The 21,022-nt window shown below is 37.6% G+C and overlaps 1 protein-coding gene across 3 annotated transcripts in view; it reads right to left on the bottom strand.

The window, feature by feature from the left end:
• The window catches only part of SMURF2 (SMAD specific E3 ubiquitin protein ligase 2), a 67,441-nt gene that overhangs the window by 34,192 nt on the left and 12,227 nt on the right, over positions 1–21,022 (bottom strand). For all 3 annotated transcript variants that reach the window (XR_008579707.1, XR_008579708.1, XM_054846219.1), the window contains exons 2-3: positions 4,171–4,209; positions 2,425–2,533 (exon numbers count right to left, since the gene is read on the bottom strand). Coding sequence is in view for 1 of the 3 variants with exons in the window: in XM_054846219.1 (XP_054702194.1) it covers positions 2,425–2,533; positions 4,171–4,209 (148 nt within the window). In the remaining 2 variants the exon portion in view is untranslated. The remainder of the gene's footprint in view (positions 1–2,424; positions 2,534–4,170; positions 4,210–21,022) is intronic.

Genomic DNA, 21,022 nt, shown 5'->3' with positions numbered 1-21,022 from the left:
AAATGCTGTGTATAATTCTGCCATCAGTGAACTGCCAGAATCAAGCAAAGTACTTTTCACTACACGACAAGGAATTTATATTGAAAATAATATCCTAACCAAACAAACCCTAGGTTTTTTAGGGATCTTCTTCCCAAAAAAGAAAGTTTAAGAACAACCCAAACAACAACAAAAAACAAAACCACAAAGAAATATTTAATGCAGGTCTAAATTCCTTAGGACAATCCAGCAAGATATGCCCCAAATCTGCCTGAGCAAAACATTCTGCCAGAAACACCATTTCTATCTCTGCTTTTTATAACGTTGTGGACTGCAATCACAGTCTTGTTTCAAAGCTAAGACAACTACAGTATCCATATACAATCATGCCTTGTTCTATAAAACAAGATAAAAATACCTTCTCTTCATCCTTCCTTGAAAATTATAACCAGAAAGGATTTTTTTCTAAAGATTTTACTGCTTTCCACCTTACTCTCCCTTTATCCCTGTAAAGCTATGCATTAATGCTCATTAATAGAGACCCACCTAACTAAAAAGCAATAAAAGTCTGTGCTCTTATTTCAGGGATTTTTCTTTAGCTCTAGTCTGATCCTGTCAGCAGCAGGGCAGCATCGGTGGTACTCAGGGGATGGGCCCTGTGGTTCAGCTTCATCCAACGCAATCAGGTTCAGGTACTCTAAGCTGCTTCACGAAGGAAGCCGCAACACAGCAAATGGGGATGATTGAGAGACTACAAAAGCTCGCTCCTGATGCCAGCTAACACGTTAACGCAGGCACACACCGTTACTGACCCAATGCAAGTCATTTACTTGGCAAAGAATTACACACATTTTTTCCCCTATCCAGCTACCTTCCTGTGGGTTAAGTGAATTGAATCCATTTAGCCAGAAGCCAGCGGAGTCAGTGCAAGGGAAGCAGCATGAGCACACACAGTAAACTGGGAAAGGGAGTGAAACAGCAGAGAAAGGGGGCTTTCCATTTTTGGGGCCTGCAAGCTGCAAGATCAGTGCAATCTACTCTCAAATTTCACCATTAGGACTGTGCATGGAGTGTCGATTGCTGTTGAAAAAAAATGCTCAAGCTAGGTCTTCACAAATGGATGGGCAATCTTGGAGAGGGCACGGAAGGCCAGAGGTCTGAAATCTGCATTCTATACAAATCGACATTTTGATAGATTTAATAACATAAAAATCAAATTAACTTAGAATTCTTCGAATACAAAAAAGAGCCATACCTTCTACATTAACTTAAACTTGGTTTATATCCATTTTTCTAATGAATGTGAATTAAGTCTCGTGCAGAATCTAAGCTTGGAGTGAGTTTGAATAATAAGGCTGTAATACTATAGCTTTCCTCAGTGAAAGTGCTATTATTTCACTAAACTGCCAATCATATTTTGTTAAGCAGCAATACAAACATTTTGTATACTGCAAAAAACATCACGAACAATGACTTCACATATTTAGTTGTGGATATTCAAATGAAGAGTAAGTCAAGACATTACTTTAAACCAGGCCTTCTGCATTCTGCTGAAAGACCTGTCAGGCTGCTTTTCTTCACTGGGAAAAAGGGAGACAAATTTTCTATGTACTAATACTTGATTTGCTCTAGGTTTGGTGATGCACACAGCTAACGTAAATATGCTCAAACAATTGCTAATAATATAGATAGGGTATGGAGCCATTGGAAAAAAAGTTAAGAGATCAGAACAATGCCTTAGAAAGAAAGGAGAATACGAGGCAAAACCGTTCCCTTGTCTTCCTCATCTGCCATCCCAAGGAAGAAGATAAAGAATAAAAAGATAAAAGACAGGAAAAATAAAGCATGCACAAACACAAAGAAACCTACATAAAAAAATAAAAGCTTTAATAACTTATATTATACAGAATATTCTATGCTTTAGAAAGAGAAAAAAACATGACATATACACGCCATACTGATTATATTGCTCAAAAGCATTGAAAGATGCTCAAGTGATAACAACATAACAATTTATAGTGAGAAGAACATTCGGGATAGAAAATGATATAAAGGAGAGAAACCTAACAAGAGGCACACAGCAGAAAACAGACTGTAGCACTGCAACAGACAAAAATAGCATGAAGAGAAAAGCAGTTTGAGGGAAATATTGTCAATTATTTGCTTCATTTTACAGAAGTGTTAACATGAAAATATTACAATAAAATAATGCTACAGTACATGTAAAGCATGCTGCAGAAATCATCACTAGAAAAGCGAGTGTAGTGTTTAGATTTTGAGGGAAATGAGAAAGTGGTATTTTGACACATGTATTTTTCACTCAAACTAATAAACTCTGGAATATTTTCCAAGCTGCAAATAGGACAGTATTATGAACATCTCACAATGTCTGTGTACTTTAGAGGATTTCACTTCAAACCTTTGGTTATCACTGTTACCACCTACAGGTCATAATGCTGATTCCATTTTGGATCAAGTGTATTCTTCACAGTATCTGTAGAATGGCATTGGCCAGATCCGTCCACCACAACCTTAGCAAATGGATCAGGAAGTCCTAAGAGGAGGAAAAGGAAAAAAAAAAAAAAAACAAACTAGCAAATGGATCAGGATGCTTCAGAGTCCTGTATCATTGCACTTTTTTTTTTTTAAAGTATTTTATTGGAAGTTGCCTTTTATTTATAAATGAGAGCCACATTTAATGAATGGGAATAACATGACATATTAAGCACAGAAAATGGCTAAATTAGCCATTTATTTCACTGATACAGACCAACAAAAAGCCAAACACATTGGGAAAAAAATCTGAACACCTTAATCTTCCTAATTCAGGATTGAGTAAATGCTCAGTATACAAAGAATTCAGCAAAAGGCAGAGAAAACAGATTTACATTCTTCCCATTTTTAACATTAATTACAATCACAATTTTGGTTGTTATTGCTATTACAGGAAGTCAGCTGTAACAGGCTATTCTTGCCTTTGAGGCCCACTTTGTTTTCTGTTAGCTTTCTACTTTATTTTCTGCCAGCTTAGTACCTTGGACATGCTGAACACAGGTTCAGCTGATCAACAAAAATCAGTACAAATCAGTGCAACGACGGTGCTGAACTACACAGCAGAGGACAGGAAAGCAGCAGGACCAGCGCAGCCTACTAACTGACCCCAAAAGAGATGGTCCCACGACAGTCGCCCCTAAGTCATGCGGTCCCGTCCCTTTTCTCCCTCATACTAATTCCTCCCCTCATCCGAGCGCCCAGTGAGTTGGCTGAAGGAACTAAGGTGGTTGAAAACATTATTCACATTTTCTGTAGTGCAAGTTTTGTACCAGTTCCACTTCCTCGGGTGACTCACGACAGAGCCAGTCAAGCAGCAGAGTGGCTCAAGACAAATGTCTGACAAAGCACATGGGGATAAAGGCAAAGGACATGGAGAAGGGAAGGAATGGGACCCCGTGAGATTTGTGCTTCAGTATGGAAGTGAATCACAGATTTCAAATCTTGAGAGGTTTTTTTAGGCATTATTAAACTGTTAAACACCTGAAAACTTGCAATCAATACAAAACCCCAGCTATAAAGCCAGTTTTGGAAGCATCACAAATTACAACATAATTCTGCATCATCCCTTCTTCAAGTTCTTTTCAAAGTTCAGGTCTGATCTTTTGAATTCTTCCTAGTCCCATCTGGGAGGCGGCAGGCAGGCGATCTGTGCGTGCATGTCTACGCAGCCAATAACATTCCTATCTGCCTCCTTCATCCACCTCTTAGCACTTCTTTCAAAACATTATTAAAATTAATTAAAATATAATTTCAGAGTAGGTAAGTATTATGACATGATCATTAATAATTAAGATGTACATCTGTCTGCTGGACAAAAAGTTCTTATATGAAAAACATTTTAATAAATATGTGGGACTAATTGAAAAACATGTAATTTGCCCGAGAGACTAAATTTGTTTCCCACTCCCATCAAAAACAGAGAGTGTGTCAGTGTTTTAATTATTATTATGAATCTCTGACAAGTGTCACCTAACAAAAAATTAGAAGCCCTGAAATAAAATGGTGTGAAAACACCAAAGCCTCCAGCCCCCCTAATGCAAATATCTTCATACAATGATCACGTGCAAAAACTGACATATGGAACCTGCACAATATTTATCCCATCTATAAATGTATAAAACTTTAATAGCTACTTACGGAAAAAATCCTTTTTCACCAAGTTTTTTGCACACAGTACTGTAAGAAAAACAGAAATACAAAATTAAGTTACTGATTCCCAACTTTAAAAAAAAAAAAAAGTTACTTTACCTGTCCAGCATTCCAGAAAATCCTGTTCAAAATAAAATGAACATAAATGAATTGTGCTCCTACATCATTTACATTGTCAGGTAAAATAATTCTGAAAGCTGAGCCAGAAGTGTCATCTTTTGGCAATTTACCTTTAGGTAGATTAAAGTGGAAGTGATACGCTAGTGGTTTCCTCAGGCAACAGTTTCACAGGCTGCTTTTTTTTTTTTTTTTTTTTTTTTTAAGGTTTTGCCAACTCTGTCTTTCCCTAGTGAGGAAACTGGACCATTTCTAACTGGCTCATCGTACGGTGGCACAAACAATGGTGCCAGTAAAATTAGTGGTGTTTCACAAGGAAAGTTTTATGTACAGTTCTACAGACCAGCAAAAGCTTCCTTGACCATAAAAAATAGCGCATTAGGCACTCCAGGCTTTTCTGTTATCCTGCGTGGAAACTAAGTAAAAATTTTTACCTGAAAAACATTTGGGTGGAGTAGACTGACTACTAATGCCAGAGTTTTGATGGCTCCAAAGATATGTTTTATTTGTAGAAGCTGATAATTGTTTCAGGCTTTTCTGTTTAAATTAAAAGGGAGGAACATTTGCATTTGTCAACTAAAAATACCAAGGGAAAAACAATCACACATGAGAACAGAATAAATAATAACAAAAATAAAAGAAATAAAAAAGGGTCAAAGGGGACAACTTTCATATAAAGATGCCAAGGTACACACAGAAGACTTCTCAGAAAATGCACCTCTGTTCAACTACATATGCTTATCTATTATCACAGGTTTAGTAAGCAGGAAATATTAGATTCCCCTGTGAAACATTAAAATATTTACTGATAACACAAAAGGATTCTTGGGTATTGAGTGAAAGCGTGAATTCCCACAGCTAGTACAAAAACGAATAAAAAGGGAGGGGAGAAGAGGTATTTGGTTGGAGCCAATGCTGCAGAGAGGACTCCTCAGTATGTGATTCCCTTGGATATCTTTTCTATGAGATTGCCAATTACTCCCAGGAAATGCAAAGACAGAGAAGTGCATCGAATAATCACATCCCACAGACACCACCTAAAAACAATTGGTCATGCTTCCCCCATAGAATATCCTCAAACTGATCCTGCAGGGCTACTGATTCTCCAATTTCTTTTTCGGCGTTTGCCCAATAAAATTAAGCGGAGGTAGTCCATGGAGATTTTCATGGTCAGGGCAGAGAAACACCACCCTGAGAAGTTCTGCGTGCTAGCACTAAGTTACATATTATTCTAAATCAATAGAATTAATGTTTTCCCAATTTTTATGTTCATAAAGATGTTGATTTTAATGAAATTGCTTTCCACAGGAATTCGGCACTGTAAAATCTAGCTAAAACTCTAGTCAGGTCTAACAAGTTTTGGTCCTCCATCAAACAGAAGGGGACACCTATTAATGACTACAGAGAGTCATAAAACAATTCCCTGCACATTGACATATACATAAGGTATATTCATAAGCTCCCAGGCAAGTTTCAGCGTATTAGTTTGATGCAAGGGGGTGTTAATAACAATACTGCTAACCTGAAAAAAATTGCCTGGTTTCAGGTTGTTATTAGTTGTTCTTTTTAAAAGATGATAAAGGTAAAAAAATTATTTCTCACCAAAAACATAATGGTAATCCTAAAGCAGAGCTCTAAGGGATTTTCACCCAATAATTCCACTGTAAACAGTCAACAGTAGTAAAATGTAACAGCCAAATGTTCTAGGTAATTCTGATACCTGGAGTTCACGCATGTATAGGAAACAGACTGTGACATCACTGTCCACGCCACAAAACATTCAAATAAAGTCCTTAGGATGACGGAATAAAAATCTACAGTTACTAGATTTCCATGTGCCCAGCAATTTAAAGTCTACTCTAGCCATACAATTGATAACAACTTGAAAGACACTTGAAGAAACAGGTAAGACAAACTTTGAAAAATGCTTCTTCCTTCAGATTTTGTTACACCAAGAATATCCTCAGCCTGAGTTGTCAACAGAAACCAGTCACCCAAGAACTGAGAGGTTCCTGCTCACCAGCCATCTTTCATCCAGTGGTAAAAAATTTCAAGTAAAATAGATGAATACATAGATGGCCACTTTTTTAAACATCTAAAAAAAAAATTGCACAATTTTATCTATTACAAGAAATGGGAAGTGTCAATGAAGCTGAATGCTTTAAATCCAACAGTTATGTCAAAATTCATCTATAGCACAGCAAGCCAGAAAATATGTTCCTGAAATTGTAGAGTATGTAAAAAAAAAAAAAAGTTTGACTAATCTTTTGAGAAAGAAATTGCAAGCTTAACTAATTACAAACACTTCCTTTCGAAATATTAAGCAAGCCTGCCAGTGCAATTTAACCAAAGTTTCATTTTATAAAATTGGGCACACACACAACATACAGACTAATAACTGTTTCCCCAACAATTAGCCATGAGTGAACAAACTAATATTTTTGGCTCAAGATTTCCCTCTCTAGTAACCACATTTAAGGAAAGTCAGATGTCAACCCATTCTGGCTCTGTCAGGTTAACAAAACAGGAGAGACACTGAGAAATCTTCCATTAAAAACACCCTCCCTGCCAGGTATTTCTAGGTAAAAAAGCCCAGGTCCCAGGAGCTCAATTCTAAGCCAGACAATCTTCTTCCACGCACAGAGCTCTAATCTATCTCTGGACTTTTTCTGAACAAAACTTTTCCCACTGGTAGGAAAAGTACCAGAGTTTATGCTCCACTTTCCTAACAGTTTCAACACTGTATTAAAACCTATTCTGAATATTCTGATAACCAACTGATTAATAGTTCCTTGAGAATAAAAACTAAGGAAGTTTGGTTTCCTATGGATTTATGTTTTCTGGTTGACTGAAAGCCATAGCCGAGGCTGTTCCCACCGGTAGGGCATTGAGACAGACACTCCCACGCAGACTCTCCAGTGGTCTAGCAACACGGGATCTCTCGCTGCAGCTTTTTCCTCTCATTTCAGGTCACTGCTAGGGTCTCCTCTTTAGCCAGGCAACGATTCTCATAAAACTCATGGGACTTCATTATCTTTGAGACCTCTATCCTATGTCAAATTTGAGCCAAAGACTCAAAAAACAGAAAGAACCATAGCAAGATATATTTTTCATGACAAAGCCAAGTTAAAATGCTAAAATTCTGGACCCAAATCCACATCATTATCAGATCTACGCAGTTGCACCATTAATAGATCCTCCAGAGGCACAAGGCCACTGAAGAAGGTTATTTGCATGTGCTTCTTTGAAAACATTTTTCATCAAAATTATTTTTAAACAAAAAAAGTTAGGCTATTTAAACTTGCACTGAAGGTTTTCAGAAACTAGAATACAAACCAATGTCTGTATGTTTTGACATTGGTTTGGGGGTGGAAAAAAAAAAGGGGGGAGGAGGAGAAGCATTGTACCATAAGTACATCATCAAGAGACATTAATGGCTTCTAGTACACATATGTAGATAAAGTATTTATTACAAAGTATCAATGAGTCAGTGGATAGCTATGGTTTGTATTTATTACAGACTTCCTGGGTAGTCTACAGAAAAGAGAACATTAATATTCCAATATGAAAGAACAATACATACGTGCCAAGACAAACACGCACACCAGTTTTACATACTATATGTTCATTAAATATCTTTTTATCATACTTTATGATCTCATTCTAACATATGCTGCTCAGGTCAGTTCACAGAAACATGAAAAGGTATTATAAGCTACCTAGTCTCCTTCCATGACTGCTTTACTATGCATAGTTCTCAAATATTAAAAAAATAGGAATTAAGCGAATCACATTTGCCAATTTCCTTTCTCTTATTTATTACTCCAGTGACTGACAAAGAACGGTTTACTGAAAAATAATATAACTATTGCAAGTAAATGCAAAATATTTAATATTCCCAAATTCCTGTAACCTAATTTATGTGTTGGCTATTAAAATTTACATGCAATTGTAGAGGGGGATGAAATAATTGGTTGACCCCATAAAAAAAATTGAAAGGATTCATATTTTTCCTCATTTTTTGAACTCTTCTTACTCTTTTTGCTAGCTGCTACAGAACTCTTTTGTTACAACTGCTTTTTATTTTGGAATCATTTTTACAGAAAAATCAAACTTTTTACGACATCAAATTTATGGAAGGTATCTTATGTTATACATTACTACTATTTTATGTAAGTATTCAAAAGTACGTTTATTTCAGAATAGTAAGTGTGTGTGTACATATCTCACAAAGTCTCTATACTTAAAGGGAAGAAGAACACAAAGAGGAGAGTACCATTGTAAGAAGCTTGCAACGAAAACAAGTAAAAAGTGATAAAGATATATGAGACTTCACAGAATCACCACATCTTAGATATGATCTAAGAGTCTTCAATGATCCTATTCACCTTCAACTCTAGGATAACAGACCAAGAACAAGCATTGAGAAAGGCAACATTGAGAAAGAAAATGTTATCTGAATTTAAGGAACTTGGACATTTAAGGGTAGCGATTTGGTATTCAACCCTTGCCAGTATTTCCAACCTATATCAAATTGTTTATGCAATCTATATCAAACTCTTTATAGCCAATTTGTCTACCACATTCTTTCACACCTGCAAAATAGGAATAATACTACTTTATCTCACAGGTACATTGTAGTATAATACTACTGTTATAACGTGTCTCTTGATTTATGAGATATTACATGGTTTAAATGTGTTTGTACCCAGCAACGCGAGGTACTAGTACCTCAGGGCTATAGTTGTAGATGATCACTATAGAAATATATTAATTTTTAATACAGAAATTTTAAAACCAATCTTTCTTAAGCAAATAATTTTTAAATGTGTATATTGGAAAGACATCAATACTATCAGTGAACAATACAGGAAGACAGGTAAGAAAATAAAAAGCCATCACAAATGTCCATGGAAGCTAGCGTACCAGCTGAAGAAGCAGAAGGAAACACACACTGAACACACCTAAAGCTCAGTACACGGCCCCCCCATCTCATCTCAGATCTCCGTAAGTGACTGATACTGTGTCAACGGCCAGCCTCGAGTTTACAGGGGGAAGAAAAGGACTGGGTCCAAAGCTAAGATTATGTTTACTAATCTTCTGGCTTTTCACGTGTCATCACCATAGAAAAACTAGTTCAGCTTGCTGAATCCAACCAGCAGTTTTAACATCATAATTCCTGTTGGCTTTTTTCTTTCCCCAAGGGTTCTTCTCCCACAAAAAGTGCTTGTTCCAGAACATATGTAACACCCGGGATAGCGAGGAGGACAGGCTGCCTATCAATTTTTACCACAATAGTTCATTTTGAAGACAAGTCTTTCTTCCCTCTACAGAAACACCATCTTTTAATGAAAGCCATTAGCATTGCTTTTTGTGATCAGATCCCAGTTGTTTGCATGTAATACGCAGTGCAATACAATCACTAAAATAAGTCCCAGCTGTAGAAACACAATGCTATGCTGTTGCTAATGTGTGTTGTACTGATAATGAATGGTCGTCTATGCTTTAATCTGAATAAAGCTCCCAACTGCTCTGTCTCTCCTTGCCAAAAATTCCCCTTCCTCCTCCAGACTGTGGTTGCATTCCAATTACACTGCTGATTGGAATGAGCCTGCTTGGGGGAGGGAGAGGGAGGGAGACAAATGAACGCGCACACACGCCCCTCCTTGCCTTCCGATGGCTGCCCCTGGGACCCAGAAATTGTTTGGGGTGTTTGAGCCTATGGCTGACATGACGTACTTTTCTCCACATTGTATAAAACTCTTCGTTAATTTATTTGTTTTAGAAAAAACGACGGGCAAATGGCACACTGTGCACAGGTTCCAGCAGGAGCTCAATGCTTTAAACATTTCTAACGAATTCCTACTGTTTTCTTCCATTGTTGGCAAGCTACTGAGAAACTTATATTTTTCTGCTTGCACTCCCTCCTTGGACCTGCCTAAATTCCCACATGAAGATATAAACCAGGAGGTCTTCAACTATGCATCGAACAAAGAGCTGTAAATAACACCATACAGATTTGCAAATACAGCTGTTGAGGTAATAACTTTCTTAATCAAGGTTCTGAAATAAAACTGTTTATCCCAACTACTCACATTAAATTTTATTTTACAATTAATCTCTCTGAGGGTTGGTTTTTTTTTTAGTTTTCATTTCCTTTCAATTTTTATTTCCTTTGAAAGGTGTTTTTTCTGCAAATGAACAAACTAAGTGACAGAACATGATAATAAACTAAGAATTTATTTTCAGTTAATGAAATTCGTGCATTTTAGAAGATTGTGATCGATTATCATCAAGAAGGGACACACAAAGATGTTAGGTAAACCTAACAAATACATGTTTTACAGGTGCACAGGGGTTTTGAGTAAAGAAGGTATTGAAACATGAAATGGGTAAGAATGCAGCAGCTGACCATTATTCTAACCACGATCGCTGATGAAAACGAGCTGGAGGGTTTCATGTTGCACCTAACAATAGAGGGCTGCAGCTGTTCCTCAGGTCTAGCAATCATATGGATGCAAGGTAGATCAGGAACCTGAACTGGCTTAACAGAAAATTAACCTTCTGGGGAGATGGGATTAATTTGCCATTGGCTCCAAGAGCTGCGTTGACTTATCCTGCAGTCACGCCATCCGTAGGTCTAATGCGAAGGAAGTGGCAGAAGCACATGGCTGCAGAGGAGGGAGGATTAGCCAGGCTACCTTTCTGAGGGCAACTGCAAGTTGCACTGTAAAAGTGCACTCCATACCACTGAGTTTTTCAGCTCTAAAGCAACCAAAAAAGACACCCCCACAATATTCTCATTTTAATGGAGATTGCTAGTTTCTCCTCCTGTCTCTCTTTTGCAGTTCATAGAATCCTAGAATGGATTTTGGTTCAAAGGGACCTCAAAGATCACCTAGTTCCAACCCCCTGCCATAGGCAGGGACACCCTCCACTAGACTAGGTTGCCCAAAGCCCCATCCAACCTGGCCTCGAACATTTCCAGGGATGAGGCATCCATTTATTTAAAAACAAAAAAAAAAAGGGGGGGGGAGGAATTAAAATAATTTTTTTAAAAAGCAGATTTTTGCCATCAGGATACCAAAATAACTACCTAACACCTTTCAGGTTTTCAGAGACCCACTCTTAACCTTAAACATTCAGATGGAGTTTTATTTCCTATTCCTAAAGGACACTCAGAAGCACAGAACGAAAACATTGAAAGGCATTTGTCTTGCAGGTATACACACAACCGCTTTCAGGCCACTCCAGTTTACTTATTGACAGCTGCTCTGAGTCTCACAAAGCACAAGTAATTTAGAATAACCCAACAAGCTCTAAACTAGAGTTAATACAAAACAGGTACAAACACAGAGGCTGGCATGCTTTTCTTAAAGTATGGGGGGAAAATAATTAAACCTTTTTCTTTGGATTTCAGTGCTACCCAAATTAAAACTCCAAACACCATCCTCTGAAGATGTCAGTGAGCTGAAATGGTCACTGGTCACCCCCATGCCTCTTATTTTCTGAGACCAGTATAGAGGCAGCACATGCCAAGATGAAGGTGCCATATGACAAGCACAGGGAAGCCCAGTTCACCCAAGGACACTGGACAAACTGATGCCGATTTCAGACATACTCTGCTGGATTAGATTAAATGTAAACACTCTCCACCATCCCCTGGATCCATGGTTCTACAGCAGGAAAGAGCAGTGTGAGCACTGCCTTCTGAAGTAGCCAGGGAAACCTCAAACCACCATCACTAGCTGTTTCATCTAGGTATCTTTTTCTGATGTGACTTAGGAAATGCATAACACGCTCCCTTCTGTCCCCAGAGCTATGGGAGCCAGGACAGCTTGGAAGGGATGGAAACGTCTTCAACAGGCACAGCTATCTTACCACATACACTTACAGTTCATACTGGCAGGAAGCTAGTTTCCAATTCTCTTTCAGAATTATAAACCTAATTTAAATCTAATGCAAATTTAGAATCACGCACCAATTCTAACTGTCTTACTAGGAATACATGTTAGAAGAATTCAGAAGTACTAATGAATTTTTAAAGTGCTATTAAATACTAACCTGTTAGGTTGGGGGAAAAAAAAAATAAAAAATCAACACTAGTTCTAAGTGACATATAAAAGCATTATTGTTAGGCTGATAGCCAAACACAAGGTAGGCAGCTTTAAAGTAAACTTTTAAATTACCTATTAGGATAGCCTTAGCACTAGAAAAGCACTTTTAACAAGAATTTCCTTTAATAATTGTTAAAATTCTAAATTGTCCCATAAACGTATTTCTGCAAGTTCAGCTTCAACACAAGCCAGATGCCAAATCCTTAATACGCTGCATGTAAAATGAAACCCATTTCAAAGGATCACATGCACCTGCTTATAAGCATTGTCAGTTCGAAATCCATGTCTCCACAAATCAGAATTATTCCTCTGGGACTACACAAAGCCACAATAACCTGCATGCAAACATATTATATGGATTATCCAGAAGTGAAAAATGCCCTAATAATGCAATATACTTTAAATCACTGCAAAATATGCCAGAGACTAACATAGTAACAGTACATTTTTCTTTCTAACAGACTCACTGTATTAAATTCTGCCTAAAAGAGTAGGTTGTGCTTTGACTGGATTTAGAATTCTAGACCCATATTACCTGCATGTAATATAACTCACGGAGATTAAAATTCAAAATGAAAACATCACACATGTATCACGGAAGAAACATTAATAAAGATGTATTGCATCACTGAATATAAACAGTTAAGCCAATAAATCATTCATCTCATGCAATAATCAAATTCTGGGACAGAGACTCGAAGGCTATTTTAAATTCCCGTAAGGGGACGACGACACGACAGGACTCAAGACTCCAGCAGTCTGTGCCGGGGATGTCTGAATGACTTGTGGACACGGCCAGATGGAGTCTGCCTAGATTTGCCATGTTTAGGCTCCTGTTTTAACATCATGATGTCTACTTCACAGTATTGTTTTACTGTAAACAAAAGGCTTCCTTTTCCACTTCTCCTCCCTTATTCCACTCCAAGCCAAAAGTAAAACAAAACACAAAACCCCCCACACCATTGAATTCTTCCTTCAAGCAACTAATGCATTCACATTTCCTAGATTCATTCAGTGATGGGCTTACTGCCACACACGTCACCAACTCTATTCATGTGTCCAGTTTATTTGATACGCCTGTCAAGAGGTAAAGGAAAGAAATTATGCTGCCACTTCTGCATAAAGGTAGCAGCCCTCCCCAAGCACTTCAAATCTTACCATGAAGGTTTACAAGTCTCTTTTAGGGAGATTTGTGTTTGAACCAGTGAAACTGAATATGTAGATGCAAAAACCTAAAGCTGTTTTTGTTTTGCCTTTTTTTAGCTATATACCAAATATGCAAATTAAATTTGAACGATACAGGATTAAACCATCCCCATGAGGGCTCTGTGCAAGCTAGGGCTTCAGTCCCAGCCTCAAACAGGGAAAAAGAAGCAGAAGTAACACGTGAGAAACTTGAAGAAAACAAAGGCTATTGCGAATATTTGCATTTCCTGGTTTAGTGTGGATGGAGCCTCTCAGACCAGCCAGGATGTTTCTAATGCATAACTTTCATACACTAGAAATTCCACTTCAGTTCTCCACCCTACTCCAAAATGGCCTAACCCTCACATCTTGTCCATTTTTCAGCATCTGAAAAACCACTACTGTGCCATGAAGTCATCATAATTACACTGCTTACAAAGGCTAAATACTCTGCTGGTCAGTTGGGGGGGGGGAACAACATAGCTTTAAATTAACAGCTATTAGAATACTTAAAAAAAAAGTCAGTAGTCAAAGATCAATTTTCAGACCAATTTCAAAGTTCTCTCTTCTGTTTCTCACATTTGTACTAAGTATAAAATTGTATTCCAGTAAACAAAATCAGGGTGGGAAACAGAAATTCACTGAAGATAAATGAACCCACTAGCTTTGCTGTTGTATTTGCTGTATGATCCTCTCTTTTTTAATTATTTTATCTTCCTGCAATATTAAAAACATAATTCCCATTAAAAAAAACTTTAAATTAAAAGTAACATTACCAAGATTAACTAATCTCAAACTTGCAGAGGTGGTTATTCTATGCAAGTGGGAGCGAAGTAAACTCTATTACGAGCATTAACTCATCCTAGAAATACAGAAATGAAGTATTATTTAAGAGCTCAGGCAAAGAAAAGGGCATACTCTTATCTTAAATTCTTAAGAATCATTGTGTTAAAATCTTACCTCAATCCTTAAAGACTTGTTTGAAATCCCAGCAGCTATTTTTTAACCAAGACCCACTTTAGACAGATGTGCTTAGTCCAAAATTACCAACTTGCAAAATACTTACAAGAGCACAGGATTCTTCCTCTGAGGGCGGGTAAATAAAAAAGGTAACATGGAAATTTACCCATATATTTCTCAGCTTGTTTTGACAGGAACAGGGGTGGGGGGGGAAAAAGCTAACATGAGAAACAAATTATAGTTCTGTTCTGTCTGATGTATTTCATGCATCTCTGAAAACGTGCTGGGGGAAAAACAGGCTAACAAGAAGCAGAGCCCTCGGATTTGTTTCACTGCAGTAAAACTCTCCACCCTCTGAATGATCTATAGTAGAGGCAACAACAAAAGAAATTCATGATCTAATTACCAACCAGACAAAAATGCCCTGAATTTTAAAAAGGGCTTCAGACAAGAGGCACCTGCAACTAACCCAGACTCCTGGGTATCAGGAATTGTAGATACCAGCAGCTTTCCAGACTTTAGGACTGCTGCCATCTCTGTCCGGACGCAGTCACACACTTGATTTAGACAGGAAGTCTCAAAATTCTGTCTCCACTACAGACACGATCCTAGGGGGACACTGCTACTGCTGGGAATTTTCTGGGAAGAGGCAAAAGGAAAAGAACCAAACACGCACACACACAAAAAGACACCAAAAGCATGCGCATCATGAGTAATTCTCATGCCACTCTCCAGCAAAATTCCATAAATACTAATTTTATCAACACTAACAAAAGGATTATCAGCCACTTTATAAGAAACAATTCCTAAAACATGACAACAGCTAAGGTGACAACTTTGGTTGAGGGGGAAAGCCAAAGTAAATTTTAGCATTTCAAATATACGACTTGAAATAGTTGAGCAATTTTTTGAAAAAATCATTCCCTAATAAACAAAACAATGTTAAAGAGTTTGTGAGGATCATGATTTCGATGCTATCACTAGTAAAAATCACTAATTAAGCATCCACCTTAATCTAAACTCCTAGTTCAGCACAATTATGTTTTACTACTACACCTGATGTACTGAAATCATATTATATGAATACAGATGAGCAACATACTCCTCTCTTTACATCCTCCTGCATTGCCATCAATATCCACAACTTCAGACACAGATTCTGATCTGTCTCCTTGATAATATGTGGATCCTGCCCCCTTCTCCTTTAACATAGTTGAAATGTTTAAGCACAATGCCCCTGTATTTACTTTTCTTTGGAAAAATTGTTTTTAATGGAGTGCTTCCAGCTCTGGAAACTGCCTCTCTCTAGAACTTGACCGCTTGGCTTCTGCTGAAAGAAAAGAGGGTCAGCAGAAGGATGTGCAGACTATATATACACCTTTACCTGGTTACTAAGCTTATGCCTCTGATTCCATAATTCTATCTCTACCTGCAGAAATACAATACCATATAAGCACGGAAAATGTGGTACTTCAAGAAAGTACATAGAGGAAACCAAGACAACATCACCAGTCATACATTATTATTAAAATTCTCATGTACCTCAGTCCAGCCTTTTTCCCCTCATCACACAACCATGAAGCTTCATGTCCAGGAGACAATTATATCAATAGACTATACAATTTATAAACTGATTTAGTTAGATTATTGCAGTTCTTTAATATGAACAGATTCGGCTTAGTTTCTCTGTGTAAATGGATGTGTTCTACAGATCAAACCCAAACAGTTTTAAGAAGCTGCTGCTGTTAAACAGAGATGAGCTAATTGGATGAGCAGTCCTATTTCGACAAAAGTAAAACAACTTGTATTAAAGCCCTGTTTTTCTTGGTTTGTTTTTATACAAGTTGCTTAAAGTAGTCAAATCAGTAGAATGTATATACTACTGTAAGAAATAATATAAAAGGGATTTTAAAGGAACAGGCCACCAAGCAATTCAGATTAAATAGCTTGCCAATATATGAAAATAAAGAATCTTATCCAAAAAAGCTCACCATGCAATTTAAACTACAATTTCAGAAATCTTTTAGGAAGATGTAATATTCAAGCAGTGAAAAGACAGGATTTTTTTTTGAGAAAAAGGAGCACATGGCAGAAGATAATAAGCAGTAGAGAATGAAGAGTAAGAAAGATAATGGGAAGCAGGTGAGACTGAAAGGAGGAGTATAAAGCTGATTACATTAATGTAAAAAGCTTAACACTGGGAATCAACACTCCTAACAGTATAGCAGATGAATAAAAAATGCAGGAAGCTATTTCCAAGAAGTTAAAGGATATTTTGTTACCTAGGCACCTACAAAAGGCAGAGCTGCTTTCAAACCTAACGAGCAGGCAGGTATTTCCATTGATCTCAAACACCAGTTATGAGCCTCAAAGTCTGAGTGGACGGAAGAAGGATTTTGAGGGGACACAGAAATGGGAAGCCCTCCTTTACTCTGGTGCCATTCACGCTAGAAACCCTCCAGCCTCTTGCAGTTCCACTCACAAAGCACTGTACTAAATATCACTTCTCCTGATTTCTACCCTTTCGTAGATGGTTGCACATGCAAGGTAAGGGCGAGGATGCCAGACCCAGTTTTCCAGAGGAATCTTTAGATTCATTTCCTAGGCACACTGCTCCTTGGATATCTCAACTGCTAATTGAGTGCTACCCCAGGCACATCCCCCTCCCCCCAAATATAATTTGCTAAACAATATATTTTAATTACCGAGTAAAATCATTTTTCCTGTCACAACTATTTTCTTATATCTCAACTATTTAATACTAAACACCTTCCAATGACCTAACTCCTTTTGTTTCTCTATCATCTACATATCTTAGAGCCAGTATGACAATTTATATTAAATGAAACAAGACCAGAGATGTGCTAAAACTCTGATCGATCAGCTATATGGACAATGAAGGAACAAAGAGGGCACAAGCTTTCTCCCTCCTTATGTTCCTTTAACTAGTTTTGTAAACTGTAGCTCCTTTCTGCTTTATTAACTAAATATATTTCCTGTTTTTCTTTGTGCATTGGAGACTACGAATGGTATTGTCAATATTAAACAGATACAAATTTTTAAAATATTAAAAATCAAAATGCGGTGACTGCCTTGGAACTGGCATGCTACATTAAACTACATCTCCAGCTAATCGTGTATTTTCACTAAATATAAGCAAATAAACTACACTAAGTCAGTTCACCAAGTTCTGCCAGCATCACTCGTGTCATGCCTGCATTCCAGACACGTAACAGTCCTCCCTAAAAGGTGATATGGCCAAAAGGTCACAAGATGGGATTGCTTTTAGGATGCATGCAAACATTTTGTGATTTAGCCAAGTGTCAAAAAAGTACCTAAACACATTCAAACTTACAAAAGAGAAATTAGAACAAGCAAGCAAGTCTTATAGATTTTGATCCTAAATATAGACCGCCATTGAGGAGACAATAAAAAGCACAGGATTGGAGAAGATAAAGTGTTAATCGCATATTTGGTGGTTTATGAGCCAAAGCAGTCTGAGGTTTAAACTGCTTCTGCTCAGTGCTCATCCCATTCAGAGACGATGAATCATTTCCCATTTGGCAACACTTCTGCCTACAAGGCTGTCTTCTGTGAGATTTCTCCTGTATCCTTGTAATAGATTTGCTAATTTAGTACACCTGACTTTGAGCAAAAGCTATTGTTGCCAGCTGTCAGACTAGACCTCGTCCTGTTTATCAGACACATCTAAACCATCCTGTTCTGCCCCAGTCATAGAAACAGAACACTCTCTACTAATCCCAGTGCAGTAAATTACTTTCTAATATCCTTGTTTTTCTTACTCTGCCAAAATACCAACACATCATAGATTTAAAGCAACAGCAAAATCAATTTATCCACAGCAGCTGGGCTCATACCAGTTTATCCAATAACCACTTTTTTTTTTTTTTACAGTCATATTTGCTGTTCTAGTCATTCTGTCCACAAATTTCTGAGTTTCAGCAGTAGAGGTCTGACTATTTTAAACAAAAGTAATATAAACTCAGAGGGAGTGTATTCTAGTTTTTTAGGCAGGCCTCCACAGCTCTTCGAAAGATAAATCAGAGCAAAACAAAGTATTAAACGCCTCACACACACTAAAACATTTCCTCATTTTCCCCAGGGCTTTGTGCATGCAAAAGAAACTGCATTACTTTCTGTTTATAAATATTTGTCTGGACAGCAGCTTAAAAGGGTAGGGGCAACAGAGAAAACATGTGGGGTTTTTTGTTGTGTTGTTTTTTCCTCCCCCCCCCCCCCCCCCCCCCCCCCCCCCCAGCTACAGAGAATCTGGGAAATATATGAAAAAACAATTCATGTATGACATTTTTACTCCTAAACAAAATCTACCAGAATTTACTCTTCACATTCTGGATTACATATATCAGTTATCCAAGTAGACTCAGTCTTTTCAGATTTTACACACTGCCCAGAACTCCTACTGCACTTTAAAAAAGCTGTGTTCACAGAAACACATACCCATGTTAAATGCTCTTTTGATACTTTTCCAAATATTTTAAAACTCAGTATAATAAAAAAAAATAAATACAAGAACGCATCCACTTGGCTAACAAAAAATATGGAGCCTTTACATTCCTCTCTTCCATTTTCCAGGGGCTGTGGAGCTGCTTACTCATCTCTAACATTCAAACCTGGCTTTGTTAATTCCTGCTGAGCAGTGGAGGCAGTGCACCTGAACTCCTCCACCTGGGACTGACTGGGAAGGCCAGTCAGAAACCGCAATTCAACATGCAGAGGCCATTTACTGTGAGCAGGTTCCACACCACCCTATGGTCATCTTCTGCTATATTTCTCACAAAAACTAAGTTTAACTGTATTTGCCTACTCGTAGGCTAGCTGAGGATCCCCACTAATGGCTTTCTTCACGACAATAGCTATAGAACATTCAAAACGGGCTGATGCCTTGGCTGGTTTCAGACAGAAAAAAAGTAAAATAAAGAAGAAATAAAGAACACAAACTCCACATAGGAAAGCACAAGAAACCATTTACGCTATAAGTAGCACAGATTGCTTCTAGAGTATAGACACAGGGAGGACTACATGCAGCATTGCTAACACATGATACAAATGAGAAAAGTTGTAGCAAGTTCCTAAAAGAACAGGAAGCGAAATGCAAGAAATTATGAGTGCAGGGGAAAAAAATATTTAGAGCAGTTGATAGTGATGTAGCAAACCTATGCAAGCAGATCACTATGATGCAGTTACTTATGGGGTGTGCCTATGTACAGGCAATCAGAGCAACTCTTTGAGGATTTGCAGAACATCCTCTCCCCACCCCAGTAACTGCTCATCTACTGCAATCGCCCTGCCCTCGCAAAGGGGGCACAAATCTGGAACCGCCTGCTGCAGCCTCAGATGCAGAGCCAGTACCTGTTTGTCCAGGTGGGACAGTGGAAAAAAAGGCTAACGATCTTGGGATCTCAGGACAAATAACAGAATTGAGAAACAGTATTATTTCATTGCCCTACAACAGCTACATAGCCAGTGTAGTCCCCTGTAAAGGCATTGTTCTTGCAACTAAAAGGAGAAAGACTTTTACATATACACATTTTCACAAGGTTCTTCATTGTTACATTTGAAATGATGAATCAGATACTGTATTTCAAGTATTATTCATCTGTACAATTTAAGCTAGCCCTGAGTAATCATTAAAGAAAAATATTTGCCAGGAAAAAATAACCCAGAATATATGATTCATTCACTTGGGAAACAATAAAATGGTTCACTATAACAAAAATAACTATATTGTAAATACTTCAATTAAAAAATTAAAAAAACAGCCAAATACAATGAAGAAAGCATACCCTTAAAAAAAAGCAAAAAACCCCAAACATGTATGTATGTAAATAACACAAAAACTTGTTAGAGACAGGTAAGTCCATGAAATACAGTTAACACCATATCTGATGGAAACTGTACTCTATTCTGTAGCTATTTAAGTTAATAGTCTTAAAACAACAAAGATACAGCTCACCTCGCAAACTCTGACAACTCACTATTAAGCTGATAAACAGATATTTATTTCAGCACAAAGGTGGTGCATGTAGTGTATATCTGAAAAAGAAACAGACCACTGTTCTGGAAAGTTCAAGATGGTAACATCTCAGGGACTCCCAAACAACTCCCTGGGAAGTAGTTAGGGCTTTCACAGACCTTAAATCATGAAAAAGGGAATCAGCTGAAAAAAATCAAGCATTTAATAGCTTTATAATTGCCCAAAGTTCAAGAAGGCGTGAAAACGAGCAGCTTTTTGGAAAAGAAGCCTTCATAGGAGCAGACTTTGTTTCAGCCTTGTATCAAACATTGGGGGAAAAAGAGAAGCACTATTAAGCATCAATGAGTAACACTAAAAATATGAAAACAGTTTTAAAAGCTCACTTTTCTTCATGATTAGACAATACTAAGTGTAAGTTTACTTAATATGAAACCTTGCAGTTTCA

This window comes from Grus americana, chromosome 18 (assembly GCF_028858705.1).
Source record: "Grus americana isolate bGruAme1 chromosome 18, bGruAme1.mat, whole genome shotgun sequence".
NCBI classification, from domain to species: Eukaryota; Metazoa; Chordata; class Aves; order Gruiformes; family Gruidae; genus Grus; species Grus americana.
This window is presented reverse-complemented; position numbering and strand designations above follow the sequence as displayed.